This window comes from Saimiri boliviensis, chromosome 6 (assembly GCF_048565385.1).
Source record: "Saimiri boliviensis isolate mSaiBol1 chromosome 6, mSaiBol1.pri, whole genome shotgun sequence".
NCBI classification, from domain to species: domain Eukaryota; kingdom Metazoa; phylum Chordata; class Mammalia; order Primates; family Cebidae; genus Saimiri; species Saimiri boliviensis.
This window is the reverse complement of record NC_133454.1, coordinates 8351911-8370322: the sequence shown is the minus strand read 5'-3', so window position 1 is coordinate 8370322 and position 18412 is coordinate 8351911. Positions and strand designations below refer to the sequence as shown.

The 18412-nt window shown below is 43.7% G+C and overlaps 2 protein-coding genes and 1 non-coding gene across 5 annotated transcripts in view; 2 read left to right on the top strand and 1 right to left on the bottom strand.

Moving 5' to 3' along the window:
• The window catches only part of MED17 (mediator complex subunit 17), a 31248-nt gene extending 22539 nt beyond the window's left edge, over positions 1 to 8709 (top strand). The window contains exons 11-13 of one of the 3 annotated variants that reach the window (XM_074400326.1): positions 2389 to 2548; positions 4802 to 4951; positions 6468 to 8709. In XM_074400326.1, the coding sequence (XP_074256427.1) occupies positions 2389 to 2548; positions 4802 to 4951; positions 6468 to 6472 (315 nt within the window). In that variant the 3' untranslated portion in view covers positions 6473 to 8709. The other 2 variants (XM_039462261.2, XM_039462260.2) reach the window with 2 other exon arrangements.
• LOC120360989 (U4 spliceosomal RNA) lies at positions 266 to 403 on the top strand. Its single transcript, XR_005577354.2, has one exon. It is a non-coding gene; the product is annotated as a U4 spliceosomal RNA (small nuclear RNA).
• A 192-nt stretch (positions 8710 to 8901) lies between the features above and the next one.
• Positions 8902 to 18412, bottom strand: part of VSTM5 (V-set and transmembrane domain containing 5) — a 38811-nt gene continuing 29300 nt past the window's right edge. The window contains exons 2-4 of the mRNA XM_003941500.4: positions 13377 to 13703; positions 13125 to 13265; positions 8902 to 12994 (exon numbers count right to left, since the gene is read on the bottom strand). Coding sequence (XP_003941549.1) covers positions 12951 to 12994; positions 13125 to 13265; positions 13377 to 13703 — 512 coding nt within the window. The 3' untranslated portion in view covers positions 8902 to 12950. The remainder of the gene's footprint in view (positions 12995 to 13124; positions 13266 to 13376; positions 13704 to 18412) is intronic.

Genomic DNA, 18412 nt, shown 5'->3' with positions numbered 1-18412 from the left:
TTACAGTAGAAATTAAATTCTGTTTAATTTTGAATGCACATTTTACAACCTATTGGTTAATTGAAAGTGCTGATAAACTGCCCTAGGTTTTCACGTTGTTTATGTTAAGATGAAGGACCAGTTCTGAGACTAGCAAGTTTTTTCCCCGATGTCATATATGTGAAGATTTACAACATCTGTAGGGTTTACAACATCTCCAGAGTAGAGAATTACTAACTTGAAGAAAACTAGAGAAAGGGAGATCATATATAAAACTATAATGACCAGCTTTACGCAGTGGCAGTATCGTAGCCAATGAGGTTTATCCGAGGTGCGATTATTGCTAATTGAAAACTTTTCCCAATACCCCACCATGACGACTTGAAATATAGTCGGCATTGGCAATTTTTGGAGACTGAATTATATATTTAAAAACAAAACAAGGCCGGGCGCGGTGGCTCAAGCCTGTAATCCCAGCACTTTGGGAGGCCGAGGTGGGTGGATCACGAGGTCGAGAGATCGAGACCATCCCGGTCAACATAGTGAAACCCCGTCTCTACTAAAAATACAAAAAATTAGCTGGGCATGGTGGCACGTGCCTGTAATCCCAGCTACTCGGGAGGCTGAGGCAGGAGAATTGCCTGAACCCAGGAGGCGGAGGTTGCGGTGAGCCGAGATCGCGCCATTGCACTCCAGCCTGGGTAACAAGAGCGAAACTCTGTCTCAAAAAAAAAAAAACAAAAAAAACCTATAATGACCATTATCCTTAATAAATGAAGTGGTTTAATCATAAGTCCAAGGGGCAGTATAGAAAGTGATGGGTTTGAGGCGGGTTATGGTGATTTGCACCTGTAATCCCAGCACTTTGGGAGGGTGAAGCAAGAGGATTGCTTCAGGTCAGGAGTTCAAAACCAGCATGGGCAACATAGCAACATCCTTGTCTCTACAAAACTAGAAAATTGGGTGGGTGTGTTGGTATGTACCTATAGATATAGCTATTAAGGAGGCTGAGGCAGGAGAGTTGCCTGAGTCCAGGTATTCTAGGTTACAGTGAGCTGTGATTGGTCCCACTGTATTCAGCCCAGGGTGACAGCGAGATATCATTAAAAAAAAAATAAAAGTAATGGGTTCTAGTCCCAGATCTACCATAAACTTGCTTTGTGATGTCAGACAAATTTCTAGCCCATTCTTTTTATATCTAACAGCAATTTTCCTAATTTCTTCATGGATTTTTTTAATGACCCAGTGAAATACTAAATTGTGAGATAAAGCGTAGGTTTTTGAAATGCTGATGCAAGATACTTTCCACCCTAGAAGCAATCATCTTATATACTGATTTGCTGCTTTGGTGCCAAGTAAATAAAATTCATTTGTTAGGTGTGGCAGCTCTTGCTAACTACATCCAAATTGGCTTTGGTCACCTTAAGCACACACACAAAAATATATTAGAACACTACTGAATAGGTACCAGAATCAGTGGAAGGTCTAGAGAACAAGGCTTGCAAATGGGTAGGGATTATGTCTAGATACAAGAATCATGGCTAGGAGAATGGCACTAAGGCTGTCCCAGCACTACTGCCTTCAGCACGGGTGACGGAATGCATTCTAAATTGCCCTTAATGTATCAGTCAGAGTCTTAACAAGAAATAGGTGGCACACTCAAGAGGATAATTTTAGGAGGGCCCAGTTACTAAAGATCTATTTACAAAGGGTAAATAGGTATAGGAGAACCAACAGGGATAGCGTGGTAACCTGCTGCCAGTAGTAGTAACCAGGTAACCAGACCCCAGGGGCTTAGTGGTCACCATTCCTAGGCCAAAGTTAAGAGGAAGGACAGATTACAGGAACTGTAAGGGGGGCAGTCATGTAGAGCAATCCATCTTGAGAAGACCAGCAGCCAGTCAAGAGATACAGCCAGCCTAGACAACCTCACAGGGAGGGTGCCAGGAGGATAAATAGGCTGACTTCACTCTTCCTTGCCATCCTGCTGCCTCCCGGGTGGCTCCCATTATCTGAATCCAGCCCAAAGCCAGAGGACATAAGAAGCTATTAATGTAACCACGTGTTTCAGCTTCCCGGGGCAGAAAATAAGGTAGACTGGATTTGAAGGGGCAAGTGTTGTACCATATTCAGTGATCTAGACAGGAGTCTTCAGTTGGCCAAATTTATGTCATGTGTCTGTGCTTAAGTTGCCAGTGGGTAGAAGAAGCAAGTGTCAGGCAACTTCAGTGACAGGTGGGTTCCTATTCCCTCTCGCTAAGTTGTACACAGGAGGATACCTCAGACCTAAGATAGTGTTGCTGTACTAGTCAATGAGCACCCCAACAAAAGTTTACTTTATGGTCATGATGTCAAGTCACTGCAAATATCTCTGCTTATTGTCAGTCAAGTGTCCTTTTTCGTTCACAGATGTCACAGCATCAGGTACATGCAGTTCAGCAGCTCGCCAAGGTTATGGGCTGGCAGGTACTGAGCTTCAGTAATCATGTGGGACTTGGGCCCATAGAGAGCATTGGCAATGCGTCTGCCATCACGGTGGCCTCTCCGAATGGTGACTATGCTATTTCAGGTACTTTCTGCTGCTTTGAATGAGAAGGGACCATTGGGAGTTTGGCTTTAACGTTTAGCTTTAATAATTAAATATAGGTGAGAGTAGTTTATCTCTGTAATAAATTGGTTAATGTTGTATTTACACTGAGTATTTATTTGATCATGGCTATTATTCAGAGCAAGAGATTATTATTTCTCTTTCTAGAATTTGTAAAAAATGTTTAAATTGGCAGCGCATTTTTCTCAGATAGTCTGAAAAGTGTCATCAGCATTGTACCCCTGCAGTTCCAAACTTTAATGGATAAAAACTTTAAAAAAATGTACTGCTGCAAACACAGAAAGAAAAATGTCTGATCCTAAAAAGAGTAAAGGGATGGAGCAGAGAGAAGAAGTATTTTAATTAATTAATTAATTTGTTTTTGTTACGGAGTTTCACTCTTGCTCAGGCTGGAGTGCAGTGGTGTTATCTCTGCTCACTGCAACCTCCACCTCCCATGGTCAAGCAATTCTCCCACCCTGAGTAGCTGGGACTAGAGGCGCCCACCATCACACCTGACTAATTTTTGTATTTTATGTAGAGACGGAGTTTTGCCATGTTGGCCAGGCTGGTCTTGAACTCCTAACCTCAGGTGATCTGCCTGCCTTGGCCTCCCGAAGTGCTGGGATTACAAGCGTGAGCCAATGCGCCCAGCTGAGGAAAAGTATTTTATTAAGTACCTACTGTGAGAAGGTGCTTTATAGACCCACTTGCATGAATATTATTACATAACTTAAATTTATATTTGAAACACTTATGATTTTAGCATGATCTTCGTTTCTAATATCTGCTCTGACTACTTTAAAGATACAGTCATGTGTTGCATAACGACAGGGACAGGTTCTGAGCAATGTGGTGTTAGAGGATTTCATCGCGTGATAATAGAGTGCACTTACACAGCCCTAGGTGGTACAGCCTACTACATACACATCTGGGCTACATAGCATAGCCTGTTGCTCTTAGGCTACAAACTTGTACAGCATGTTGCTGTACTGAATGCTATAGACAGTTGTAACAAAATGGTGTTTGTGTATCTAAACATAGAAAAAGTACAGTAGGCTGGGCACAGTGGCTCACACCTGTAATCTCAGCACTTTGGGAGGCTAAGGTGGGTGGATCACAAGGTCAGGAGAATGAGACCAGCCTGACCAACATGGAGAAACCCCATCTATTCTAAAAATACAAAATTAGCCAGGCATGGTGACGCATGCCTGAATCCCAACTACTTGGGAGGCTGAGGCAGGAGAATCACTTGAATTCAGGAGGCGGAGGTTATAGTGAGCTGAGATAGTGCCATTGCACTCCAGCCTGGGCAACAAGAGCAAAACTCTGTCTCAAAGAAAGAGAGAGAGAGAGAGAGAGGAGAGAGACAAGAAAGAAAGAAAGGGAAGGAAAGAAAAGGTACAGTAAAAATATGATATAATTTATGGGACTACCATTATACATGCCATCTGTCATAGACTGAAATGTTGCTGCTTATGACTGTGTTTGAAAGAGTGGGTAGTTAGAAATATTTCCCCACAGGATCACAGCTTGTGAATCTGCAAGCTTGGTTATTACTGGATCTTTATTGCTAGGAATTTCAAAATACTCTTTCTTTTTCCCAAGTAATAGTTAAAAACCTCATTAAAACCTAAAGTTATTAATTCAAAATAATCTTTCCTTCATCCCTTTCAGTCCTGATTTTAAGTGGTTGAGATTTCATTACATATTAAGCATGTATTAACCAATTCATTGAATGACCTGTATTATCAAATGAATGTATTGAAAAAAATAGGTGGAAGTGCCAGGTGTGGTGGCTCATGCCTATAATCCCAGCCCTTTGGGAGGCTAAGGTGGAAGGATTGCTTGAGCCCAGGAGTTTGAGACCAGCCCTGGCAACACAGTGAGACCTTGTCTTTAACTGCCACCCCCAAAAAAGCTTTGTATGTTCTTCAGTGCTGCATGTGGAAACAAAAGAGATGATTTCCTGAAAATAGGACATTTGACATTCCTAGGTCAAAACTCATATTTGTGTACAAATAATAATTCATGAGTATTTATATCAGCCTCTTATATAGAAGTTAGAATTTTTTTTCTTGCATCTTGAAACTGAAAAAGCACTTTTTAACAAGAATGTTTTAAGTTGATAGACAAAGTTTTTGTATTTACAGTAGAATGAAGTTGTGGGATTTACCTTTGTTATTTCAAGTTTGGTAAACTAGAGTGTATTGCTATTTTTGTTTTTCTCCACAGTTCGTAATGGACCTGAAAGTGGCAGCAAAATTATGGTTCAGTTTCCCCGTAATCAGTGTAAAGACCTTCCAAAAAGTGATGTTTTACAAGACACTAAATGGAGTCATCTTCGTGGGCCATTCAAAGAAGTTCATTGGAATAAAATGGAAGGTCGAAACTTTGTTTATAAAATGGAGCTGCTTATGTCTGCACTTAGTCCTTGTCTACTGTGATTTTTTCCAGAAGTTTCCAGAAACTTTGACATGAAATGTCTGCAGATCAACTATAAGCACAAAGAATAAATAACTTCCAAAGGAGTATTGTTTTTAAAAATAATAATTAGGAAATGTGTATTTAGCACATTGAGTGCTTTCACTCTATAAATGACAAGAGCTTTGAAATGCAGAAGTTTATCTACGGTTGTGTATGCAGTAATGGCAAGATGTAAAATAATACATTTTTCATGCAGTTGAAAATATTACTAACTTAAGGGTTTGGATTTGCTTTTTTAAATATTCCTGCTTTGATGTTGACATCAAATAAAGTGTGTGTTTAAAAAAATCTTCAAATACTTTTTTTTCCCCAAAATACTTTTTTTTGAGATGACGTCTCACTCTGTAGTCCAGGCTGGAGTGCAGTGGTGTGGTAATGGCTCACTGCAGCCTCCACCTCCCGGGCTTAGGTGATCCTCCTGTCTCAGCCTTCTGAGTCTCCTACTCTCCAAACTCTTGATTACCTCTTTCTCCAGTTGTCCCCTTTAAGCTTGCCTGGGTCTAACCTACATAGGTAATTTAAGAACATCCTTAGAAAGGACAACTGAAGGCATAGGAGGTAGATTATCTCTTTAGGGCATCCTTCAGTCTTTTTGGTCTGTTCTCCCACTTGAATGACCTCACCAGTTGAGACACTTAGTGCATGACTCATGCCGAGCCTTCCATCTGGGATCCTTCAGCCTCCACCCAGCAGCCCTGGATTGCTTTCTCCAATTAAGGTGACTTTCCGTTAGCTCTCCGCTTTTTCAAAGAGAAAAAACTAATGGATTAATGGATTATTTTTTCCAAGGAACTTGTTTGCACTTCTTGGAAATAGTGCCTAAAGTGTGCCCATTAGTAAGAGATAGATTTAGCTTTATGAGCCCTTTGCTACCACTCAAAGAAGTACCATATAGGTGAGGTCTCCTTATAAGTAAGGCTTTCAATTTTTAAAACAGACATTCTGCTTTAACAATTTGTAAGATAACTGTGTGTGCAGTAATAAAAGTTCTTTGTATTTCTCCACCATTTTTTCATTAAAGAAAAATGAAGGCCAGGCACAGTGGCTAATGCCTTTAATCCCAGCACTTTGGGAGGCCGAGACAGGCAGATCACAAGGTCAGGAGATGGAGACCATCCTGGCCAACATGGTGAAACCCTGTCTCAACTAAAATACAAAAAATACTAGCTGGGCGTGGTGGCGCATGCATGTAGTCCCAGCTGCTTGGAAGGCTGAGGCAGGAGAATTGCTTGAACCTGGGAGGTAGAGGTTGCAGTGAGCCGAGATCACGCCACTGCACTCCAGCCTGGCTACAGAGCCAGACTTCATCTCAAAAAAAAAAAAAAAGTAGGAACTAAAGCAAATGTGTAGGAAAATGGTAGCTTAGTTGCTGTGGTAGCAATTCTTGTGCCTTGTGTTTGTTTATATTTTCTAGTTTAGTGTTTTAACCTGAATTTCCTGGAGTTTGAAGGATGTGCTATGGAAACCTGGGAGACAGTTTGAAGAAAACCAATTAGTCCCTCAACAAGTGAGGAGCTGTGTTTGAATCTTGGCTCTACTACTGGCTTGCTGTATGAACTTGGCAAGGCTTTCCTCTGAACCTGTTTCCTTATATATAAATGAGGATAGCGATGCCTCCTCTGCTAACCTCAGTGGTGGTTGAGAGGCTTCAATAAGGTTGGTAATGAATGTTAAATTCTAAAATGGTACATAAATATAAAGCATTATGTAAGTGTGCTTCTAAGAGTCAAGCCAATTAGAAAGAATGGTTAAGACACCAGCTGTATTTATTAGGAGAAAATATTTCAGAATGTCCTGCATTCATAGCTGTGTGATGTTTTATATACAGTGAAGATATAGAGTGCTTTTCATTGAATTTCTTTGCTGGAATACCATCAAATCAAAATGATACCCTGATTATCTCATGTTGATCAGGAGTTGTAATTGGCCCTTAAATGCTGGGATTACAGGTATGAGCCACTGCACCCGGGTTCCTTAGGTGTTGTTGAATAAAAACAGAGACAAGTGAACTATTTAGTAAGTTCACTTTGTTTAGTTGGGGAAAAAAAAATCTGATCAGAACATGAGGTACCTGAGGGAAAAATATTTTTAGGACAGAACTACCGGACAAGCACTCGCCGGTAACATCAAAGGAATTTAACCTACCTATGTGTGTGAGATAGAGCAGGTGTGTTATTATTAACAAAAATAATAGATATTTTTGTTAAGGCCTGTGGCCGCCCCGAGCATGAAAATAAAGGAAAAACCTTGAATTCCTTTGAGGGAATTCTGGGGTAGTCCTGAGAAGCAAGCAAGCAACTTGATAAGCAAGAAGATGATGGTAGCTTAAAACAACTGCCAAGGAAGTTAAGAGGTGAGATGCTTGGTTCCCTGTAGAAGCTGAAGATAACATCTTAAAATATGTCCCTGAGTTGTTTTCAGAAACTCAGATCCCCACCAAGTGTATTTGCTTGCACGTAGACTGATAAGCTGGGACTCAGGACAACTTGGGACTGCTGTTCTTTGTGCTAAATTTCTTCTTAAGGGGCCTGGAGGAGGTCATGCCCATGAGCTGGAGCTAACATTCTAACTCAGAGTTTTAGACAAAGCTCCTTCTTAGCCAGTTGCAAATCAGAAAATTTTTGAATGCACCGATGGCCTCTAGGTCCCTGCTTCAAGATGTCCCATCTTTGAGATCAAATCAATGTATAGCCACCATGTATTGATTTATGACTTTGGCTGTAACCTCTGCCTCTCCACCTTTGTGGTTTTTTTGGGGGGTTTTCTTGTTTTTGTTTTTTGAGACAGGGTCTTGTTACCCAAGCTGGAGTGCAGTAGTGCAATCAGCTGCTCATGGCAGCCTCAACCTCCTGGGTTCAAGTAATCTTTCTGCCTCATCTTCTCAAATAGCTGGGACTATAGGTATACCCCCTACATCTGTCTAATTTAAAAAATTTTTTTGTAGAGTCAGGGTTTCACTATGTTGGCCAGGCTGGTCTCAAACCAGCTCAAGGGATACTCTCACCTTGGCCTTCCAAAGTGCAAGAATTACAGGTGGGAACCACTGTACCTGGCCTTGCCTCCTCACCTTTAAAACCCTTACCTGTAAGCCACTGGGGAATTGGAGTTCTTGCTGGATGCCCTGCAGTGAATGCCTCACTTTCTCTTGGTACAATCCCAGTGTCAGTGCTTGGCCTTGCTGTGCGAGGTGAGGAGACCCCAGTTTGGTTTGATAGTGTGTACTTTGGAAGACCAAATATAACATTAGAACTTTAGATTTATTTTATGTTACCAATATTCTCTCTTCCACCAGTACTCAATCTCTGATAAATTTTATGTAAAACCCACCAAAATCGTGGAACATTGACTCTGAATTCCCTAAAAGACTAAGAGATTCACAGGAGATAGAGTTGAATGCATTACTTAACAGGAGGAAGCCATCTTGGTTAAAGAAACTAGTCTGATAAAATAGAAAGTTTGCCTAAGATGATTTTTGTATATATCATTTGAAATAAAAATTAATTTTTCAGTGAACAATTAAACAGTGTATTCAGACAAACCCGTCCGAGCACAGTGGCTTATGCCGGTAATTCCAACACTTTGAGAGCTTGAGGCAGGCGTATTACCTGAGGTCAGGAGTTCGAGACCAGCCTGGCCAACATGGTAAAATCCTGTCTCTACTAAAATACAAAAATTAGCCAGGTGTGGTGGCATACACCCATAACCCCAGCTTCTTGGGAGGCTGAGGCAGGAGAATTGCTTGAACCCGGGTGGCAGTGATTGCAGTGAGCTGAGATTGCGCCACTGCACTCCAGCCTGGATGAAAAGAGTAAAACTCTGTTAAAAAAAAAAAAAAATTATAGTGTATTCATACCATGGATTGCACTGTGCAGGCAAGAAGAATGAAGTTTTGGAATAGGTAGACCTGAAATAATGCCGAAGACACATTAAGGAAAGACTGGTGAGTTGTAGGGTAATTATGATAGAATCTCATTTGATTAAAAAGAAAATAGGTTACATATGTGTATTTGGCACATATATACACACAGATATGCTCATACATGCGTGAACAAGTCCAGAAGGATACACACCAAATTTGACTTTCTTTTGAATTGAGGGAAGGAGAGAACTTTTACTTTGTTTTTTATTAATTAACTGTAGCCAAAGATAACTTTTACTTTAATATATACACACTTTAGTGCCATTTGAATTTTAAAGAAAAATTTACCACCTCTGTAATTAAGCCAAACCAAAAATACCCACTTAATTTGAAAGGGTAGTGGAAATAGTGACCTCAGCAACCATGTTGTCCTTGAGAACTGGAAAAGCTGATAGCCAGGTTGGGCGGATTCAGGGGTGCAAAGAGGCACAAGAGCTGGCAACTCATGCTGTTCAATAGTGGGAATTAAGTTGGGGATCACAAGGATTTGAGGATTTGTTCTGCTTTTTGTAAACTATGGATGTGTCTCATGTTTCATGGAAACTGGGCGGAAGAAACCTATGTTGGGTATGTAAAAGCTGATGCCGGTGAGAGGGTTTCCACTTCCCCCAGTATCCTCTCCAGTGATGTCAAGGAGGCAGCATCTGAATCACATCCCTGGGGTTTCACCCTCTCATATTCGGCTCCTTGGTCCTGGTTACATCTCCAGCATTCTATTCTGCCATCTCTTCTCAATCCTTGTTGCACTCACCCAGCTCTTTGGAATTGTAGGGTTTGTCTTTGTCTTCTTGCCTGGGGCAAGATATCTCGATAACCTTCTCTCTCCCTGCTTTTGCTTCTCACCTTTGTAAGGTATTGCTTCAAATCAGAGTAAGCCCGAAGCCCTCTCAGGTATTTACCATCTTATGTGGGCTTCAGAGGACATGAGCTCTCCCTGACTACCTGGAACACCGTGAAACGAGAAAGTACAATAAATACGCTTTGGGATTCTAGGATCATAATCTTTGAGAGGACAGTCTGCTGAGAAAGCATGTGTGTTCTGTACAGTGTCTTACCCACTGCTGAATGAGTGGTACAGTTGTCAAATCCTACTTTCACCCCATTCCAGAAGCAGGAAGAATGTTACTGAATTACAGTTAATATTCTTGGTCTTCTGGCAACAATTGGGAATGGTGGTGCTGATAAGGTGTAGTTTTTCTGAATTGCTAAGTATTGTTTACTGTTAGAACCAGTGTACTTAGTTGCATTGTCACTTAAAATATGTGCCAGACCCGGCTGCTGGCGATTGAGGGTTTCGTTTATGCTCACCCTGACTGGACATAGCATCCAGAGCCTCCCGAGTTCTCAGCAGGACTGGGTGCACACACAGAGGACCACGGCTTTGTTTTCAGGTTTTATTTCATTCATTCTTTAAAATACTTTTTTTTTAAAGTTGGAACATAATTTATAGCTTAACATTTACACTGGCTAATCTCTATTTTTATTTTTTGAAAAATAAAAACCTCAGGCTCTGGATTACTATTATTTGAGACAGAGTCTTGCTCTGTCACCCAGGCTGGAGTGCAGTGGTGTGATCTCGGCTCACCATAACCTCTGCCTCCCAGGTTCAAAGGATTCTCCTGCCTCAGCCTCCTGAGTAACTGGGATTACAGTTGTGCACCACCACGCCCCACACCCAGCTAATTTTTGCATTTTTAGTAGAGACAGGTTTCACCATGTTGATCAGTCTGGTCTCAAAACTCCTGACCTCGTGATCTGCCCTCCTCAGCCTCCCAAAGTGCTGGGATTACAGGTGTGAGCTACCACGCCCGGCCGAGGCTCTGGATTTTAAAACTTTCCACGGGAATGTTCAGGATGGCAGAGCTTTAAAAATGCAAAAGAAGCCCTTTTTTCAAAGAAATGGAAAGCAAGGAAAGAGGCTTTTAAAAAAAATGTAACTTCTCAGACTACACTGACGTGAATAAACTGTCATGAGATTTGGGGGGAATTTAATTGACATCTGCCATGGAAGCCTCTCAGTGGGTATTCTTTTCCTTTGATTATGAAGATTGCCAGCCCTGACTTTGGACAAGCGGAAAGGCAGAGTTCTGAAAGGCAGGTAGTGTGGAAGACGACATGCTGGCTCCAGCAACTACCCAACTCCAGCTGCTTTCCTGCTGGCGGTCTTTCTGTGTGAAAGATGAGAAGGAGATCAGCAGATTATCCTTGAGACCCTTGGGTACTCCTCACCTCATTTCTTCACAGCACTGGAAACTGTCCTGCCCAGTACCTGGTTCCTCCAACTGCTGCATGAGGAAAGGGCACAGTGTGTGAGTTTATGTGTATGGCGACAGGAGGGGCCTTGAGGGTATATTGTACCCTTCAGGTGCTAGAGCTACACATCAGTTGGATAGACTAACTGCTCGCGCCTTTTGAATTCAGCAGTGCCTTGGGAGCCCTTCTTTAGATACTGACAGTTCTGTCTGAATATTTCGAGAGATCCTTTTCCATAACTCTGGATTCAATATTGAGGGAAAGTGCTGTCACTTATCCAAGCAACACCTTCTCTGCCACACAGGAAATAGAGAAGATATGGACATTGGAGAACCGAAAGGAGGGAGAAGAGAAAGGAATGTTGTCATCTTTGCATGGGTAAATTTGCAGCTGAGGACTGGGAACATCACCATCATCAGGTGGTACACTTTGGTCTGTAGCTATGAATATTGGAGAGAGAAGATAATGGAAAATAAACCCATGCCTGCTCTTAGAGCTTGTCAAATGGAAGTTGGGATGGAGAAACTTAAGGTGAACACAGTGACCAACAACCTGAAAGAATAATGGCCAAGGCTAGTGGTGGTCTCCAGTCCCCAGTCTCACGGGGAGCCCCAAGAGCTCAGGGGATTTTATCAACTTCTAATACTCAGAATAGCATTTTCCAGTATGGCTTTCCAGATCCTTGAATCCTCATGCTTTTCTTAAGTTGCTCAGAGAACTCTGTGCATACTGTGAGCTTCTCTTAATACCTGTGAGGTAGGTGAGGGCCAAGCATTCCTCAGCCCAGGTAGGAGAAGGCAAGGGCCTGACTTGGGATGTGAAGTGTTAGTGACTGAGGGGGGCAGATCCAAAACCTGAAATCATTGATTTTCCAGCTGCATGACCCACTGTGCAAGCTCAGCGTTCACACAGGTGGCACCTACCTCGTCAGGAGGCCAGGTGCTGACCATAGCACAGATGAGCTGTTGTTTTACACAATGGCCTAAGTTTGAGCCATAGGAGGGAAAATCCAATTAACATTGGAATGAGGGAGGAAGAGAAAGGTAATTTTCTCTCTCTTCCTTGTATTCCAAAGCTGGCCTCTGAGGAGAGTGTTGAACTCCTCTGCCGTAAAGCTCCCAGCCACAGGGCCTCACCTCCAAGCAACTCATTGCAGCACAACAGCACCAATCTCCACCTCATCTCTTTCCACCTCTGCTCTGAGGCAGCAGATAGTCTAAAATTCTCAGGTTTTCTCACAACAGCTCCCACAGTAGTGCTTGTGGGATACCAGATGGTGGCCTGGTGGGCACGGCCATTGCAGAGCAGACAGGAGCACAGAAAGCATGTTCTAATGCTGGCTGCACATCCATCTGGAGATGCTCTGGCCTGTGATACAGGAACTCTGACAACAGGCCATCCTGTCTGCCAGAGTGAGTGTTGTGAGGAAGTAGCCAACACGTGTACTCTGCCATTGGTTATGGGTAAGCATTGCCCTGATGCTGCAGCCAAGCAAAGCCCCTGGTTCAAAGCCTCATTCTTCTGCTTGACCTTAGCACGAGTCCTAAAACTGGCATTGTCCCATCCACAGTCCTCAACTCCATGCAGTCAATGTTAACTTCTTGCTGTCCTGTCAGAATGGGCTGCAACAGGACCACACAATGGGTATAGAGCTGTGCTTGCTCTTTTTGTTGAAGAATGGTTTCCTTTTGAGGTAGGAATGCAGTTGGGTCCAGCTTTGGCTAACTAACACTCAACATCTTGCAGCTCAATATCCTCAGTTGTGCTTTCTGTAAAGCAAAGACAAATCAGTGAGTTGGAAATCAAGCCACATAGTGCTGTCTTGATGAGAACAAGATAAAACATGCCACCTCTGGCCTCAAAACCACGCACGGATTATCACAAGACTCAGGAAGTTACCTTTGAGTTTGTGTCTTCTCTTCCTCTGAAATTTATACGCACACTTATTACAAACCCACATGAGGCTGATTAATACTGCGGCCACAGCAACGAGAAAAGCAAGGAAGACAGCGACAAAGTGCAGGTCTTCATAGAGGATCTCTACGGAGCGGGGGTGAGGGGAAGCGGAAGACAACGTCTCTTAATATGGTGAAATCGGCCTCCCATACACTCACAGTTCGGAGGGGTACCTGGGCCCTGGGGATGTCTTACCAGAGACATGCAGCACGATGGTGCCTAACTGGCTGCTCCCCAAGTGCTCGGTCACAGTGATGACATAGTAGCCGGAATCCCTCACTCCCACACTGAAGAGCTGGATGGAGCCGTTGTCAAAGGTGCAGACTCTGTCCTTGTGGCTTTGGGAGATGTTGGCCTGAGTCCCTGGTTTCCACTCCACGATCTTCTGTGTTCCCCAGTTGGACGAATATGTCCATTCGATGGTGGGCACCCCATGACAGGAGTAGTCAACTGAGAGCAGGATGTCTTCTTCGACAGTGGCATTGATGGTGGCCTGCGGAATGTACAGGGATACGCCCTGACCTGCAGGATAATATGCTAGATGTTGGGCACATATACATGGCTTTATACTGAAGAGAACTTAGGTAATTTGTTAATCTATTTCACAAATATTTATTGCACGCCTGTTATCTGACAGGCACTGTTCTAGGTTCTGGTGCTGAAGCGATAATGCTGAACAAGACACAAGGCTCCCTAGAGCTTGCATTTTATAAAGGAGAAATACAAGGGATAAATAAGCAAATAAGATAATTTTAGGTAATGTCAAGTGCTTTAAAGATAATAAAAGTGATTGGTGGGGTCGGAAGTGTTACACAACATCAGAAAGGATGGCCAGAGAAGACCTCGCAGAGGAAATGACATCTGAACTGTGATCTAAAATAGGAGGAGGGGGAGGAGGAGGATATCTGCTGAGACACAGGAGGACAGCATTTCAGGCAAAGGAAACAAATGCAAAGCCTGTGTGGGCAGAATGAGCGTGGAGGTGTCTGAGGAACAGAAAGGCGGCTAGCACGCTAGATGGCAGAGAACAACGGAGGTTGGACCAGGTTGGACAGCTGGCTGGGAGCCAAGTCATAATGACAGGTACTGAAGGGGGTTGGGAAGCCATGGGAGGGCTTAGACAGGAGGGTGGTGTTCCCCATTAATCTGACAGTGTCTGCTGGAGTAAGGGAGGTGCTATAGTTTAAATGTGCCTCCCAAAATTCACGTGTTGGAAACTTATTTATGTAGGTATGTATTATTACATTTTTTTGAGATGGAGTCTCACTCTGTCACCCAGGCTGGAGTGCAATGGTGCGATCTCGGCTTATTGCAACCTCCTCCTCCCGGGTTCAAGTGATTCTTCTGTCTCAGCCTCCCGAATAACTGGGATTACAGGTGCCTGCCACCACACCTGGCTAATTTTTGTATTTTTAGTAGAGACGAGATTTCACCATGTTGGTCAGGCTGGTCACGAACTGCTGACCTCAAGTGATCCACCCACCTCAGCCTCCCAAAGTGCTGGGATTATGGGCATGAGCAACCGTGCCGGCCATTTATTTATTTATTTTTATCACGCAGCTTCCCAAGCCAGAGCAGGCTCAGAGAACCCCTCCATGTGTTGGAAATTTCATCCCCAATGTAACAAACACTGTTGAGAGTGGGGACCTTTAAGAGGTGATTAGGGACTAGGTACAGTGGCTCACACCTGCAATCCCAGCACTTTGGAATGCTGAGGTGGGTGGATCACTTGAGGTCAGGAGTTTGAGACCAGCCTGGACAACATGGTGAAACTCTGTCTCTACTAAAATACAAAAATTAGCCGGGTGTGGTGTTGGGCACCTGTAATCCCAGCTACTTGGGAGGCTGAGGCAGGAGAATCACTTGAACCCAGGAGGTGGAGTTTGTAGTGAGCCCAGTTCACACCATTGCACTCCAGTGTGGGTGACAGAGTAACTCCATGTCAAAAAAAAAAAAAGGTGATTAGGTCATGAAGGCACTATCCTCCTGAATGGATTAATACAATTATCATGGGAGTAGGTTCTTGATAAAAGGATGAGTTCAGCCCCCTTCCCTCTCTCTCTCAAACATGCTCTCTTGCCCTTCCACCTTCTGCCATGGGATGATGCAGCAAGAAGGCCCTTGCCAGTTGCTGGCCCTTGATCTTGCACTTCCCAACCTCCAGAACCATGAGGCAAATAGACTTCTGTTCCTTTAGGTTACCCAGTGTCAAGTATTCTGTTGTAGCAATACAAAACAGACTAAGACAGAGGCAAGAGTGGAAGCAAGAGGCGCAGTCAGGTGGCTGCTGCAGGAGGCTAGATAAGAGACGGTCTGGCGGCCTTGGTGATTAATGTCAAGCAGTCTGATTTAGGGGACACATGTGGAAGTACAGAGGACAGAACATGCAGACCAACTGGACGTGGAGGTAGGTGAGGCAAAGCGGCATCACACAGGGATGTGTATCCTAAATCAGACAGCTCTGCAGTAATCCCTAGGCCTTTCTTCATGCAGTGATTTCTGCTGAGTACATGGATGAATAATAGTGACATTCACTGAGATTATATATGTATGTTGTTGTACATGTGCTGAGTAGGTCCCAGGCCTTGTGCTACCTGCTTTATCTTAATCATCTCATGAAAGCCTCACACAACCCATGGTTATTCTATCAAGGATTTACATATAAGAAACCTCAGGCTCAACAGGTATGAAAGGCTTGTCCAGGTTCACTCTGCAGGACTGAGATTCACACAAGGGCTGCTGATTCCAAAGCGCAGACATTTAAACTATATGCTCAAAGCAAAGGTCAGTGGCTGCCAGTGAAGGGCACAGGATGTCACAAATTCCCCCATACACTGAAAGGGGAGGTCAGGGCTGGCTGGAGACTAGGTAGCAAATAGGGCAGGATATGAGCTTGGAACCCATCCCTTGATTTCCACCTAAACTTCTGGTTTAGCTCTTTGGTTCTTTGGATGCCCAGTTTCCCTGGGTTCTCTGTTGGGTGGCTCCAGGTAGCCACACCAGTCATTTTTCCAGGCCTTTTTCACTGTCCTTTCCCATACCATTTGTGTTTCTTTTCTAAGGCCTGGCTAGGTGACAAGATAATCTAGGAAAAGAAAAGTTGAGAAGTCATAATGGTTTTCAAGAGTTATAGCTGCTAAGAAATATAGTTTTTTTCTCTGTAAACTTTGCATTTTTAAAAATGTTAAAGAAAAATTAAAAGTCAAGTACAATTAACATCTGTATACCTTTTCCTACATTCACCATTGTTTTTTTTTTTTTTTTTGAGACGGAGTTTCGCTCTTGTTACCCAGGCTGGAGTGCAATGGCGCGATCTTGGCTCACCGCAACCTCCGCCTCCTGGGTTCAGGCAATTCTCCTGCCTCAGCCTCCTGAGTAGCTGGGATTACAGGCACGCGCCACCACGCCCAGCTAATTTTTTGTATTTTTAGTAGGGACGGGGTCTCACCATGTTGACCAGGATGGTCTCGATCTCTTGACCTCGTGATCCACCCGCCTCGGCCTCCCAAAGTGCTGGGATTACAGGCGTGAGCCACCACGCCTGGCCCACATTCACCATTGTTAATGATTTCCCACATTTGCTTTCTTTCTCTCTCTCCCCCACCCTCTACACACAAGTACTTATTTAGCAAAATATTTTTAGGCTGGGTGCAGTGGCTCACTCCTGTAATCCCAGCACTTTGGGAGGTGGGAGAATTTCTTGAGTCCCAGAGTGAGCCAGGTATTGTGGCACGTGCCTGTAGTCCCAACTACTTGGGAGGCTGAGATGGGAGGATCACTTGATCCCAGGAGGGTGAATCTGCAGTAAGCCATGATCATGCCACTGCACTTGAGCCTGTGAGTGAGATCCTGTCTCAAAAAATAAAAACCTTTAAACTAAAAAAAATTTGTTTTCCTTCCTTCCTTCTCCTTCCTTCCCTTTTCTCCTCTCCTCTCCTCCTCTCTTCTCCTCCTCCTTCCCCTCCTTTTCCCTCCCCTTCCCTCCCCTTCCCTCCACTTCCCTCCCCTTCCCTCCACTTCCCTCCCCTTCCCTCCACTTCCCTCCCCTTCCCTGCACTTCCCTCCCCTTCCCTCCACTTCCCTCCCCTTCCCTCCACTTCCCTCCCCTTCCCTCCACTTCCCTCCCCTTCCCTCCACTTCCCTCCACTTCCCTCCCTTCCCCTCCCCCTCCTTCCCCTCCCCCACCTTTCTCTCCCCTCTCCTTTCCTCCTCTCCCCTCCTTCCGCTCTCCTCTCGCTTCTTTTTTTCTTTTCTTTTCTTCTTTGAGATGGGGATCTTACTATGTTACCTAGCTGGTCTCCAACTCCCAGCCTCAAGCAACCTTCCTGCCTCAGCCTCCTGAGAAGCTGAGATTACAGGCTTTGGCCACCACTCTTGGCTTAAAAATTTTTTCTTTTGGCAGGGTGCGGTAGCTCATGCCTGTATTCCTAGCACTTTGGCAGGCCAGGACAGGTGGATCACAAGGTCAGGAGTTCGAGACCAGCCTGGTCAACATGGTGAAACCCTGTCTATACTAAAAATACAAAAAAAAGTTAGCTGAGCGTGGTGGTACGTGCCTGTAATGCCAGCTACTCAGGAGGCTGAGGCAGGAGAATTGCTTGAACCTGGGAGGTGGGGATTGCAGCGAGCCGAGATTGTGCCACTGCACTCCAGCCTGGGCAACAGAGTGAGACTGCATCTCCAAAAAAAAAAAAATTTTTTTAATTTTACTCAACCATCTTTGTATGTTTGCTGCAAGATGTTGCAGACATCTTGATACTTCACCTAAGAACAAGCCATTCTCCTACATGACCACATTATCTACCCAAGAAATGTAACATTGAGATGCAAATATTTTCTGATATGTAGTATATATTCAAATTTCTCTATAATTTTTCACAAAATTACTTTTCTAACTGCTTTTCAATGTTATGCATAATCTAATCAAAAATTGCCCGCTGCATTTGGTTATGGTTATTAATCTCCTTCAGTTTAGTAAAATTTTTCCACTTTTTTTTTTTTTGGCTTTCATGACATTAACATTTTATAGAGTTCAGGTCAGTTGTCTTGGAGAATGCCCTGCAGTCCGATTTGTTCAGAATAAAGGTAAAAATACTGCAAAGGTGATATTTTAATATTGCATCACTCCAGAAGACAAGTATTGTGGGTTTGCCCCATTGTTCGGAAAGCTAAGTTTGATCACTGGAATGATGTCTGACAGGTCTCTCATTAGCAACAGCCTCTTTTCCCTT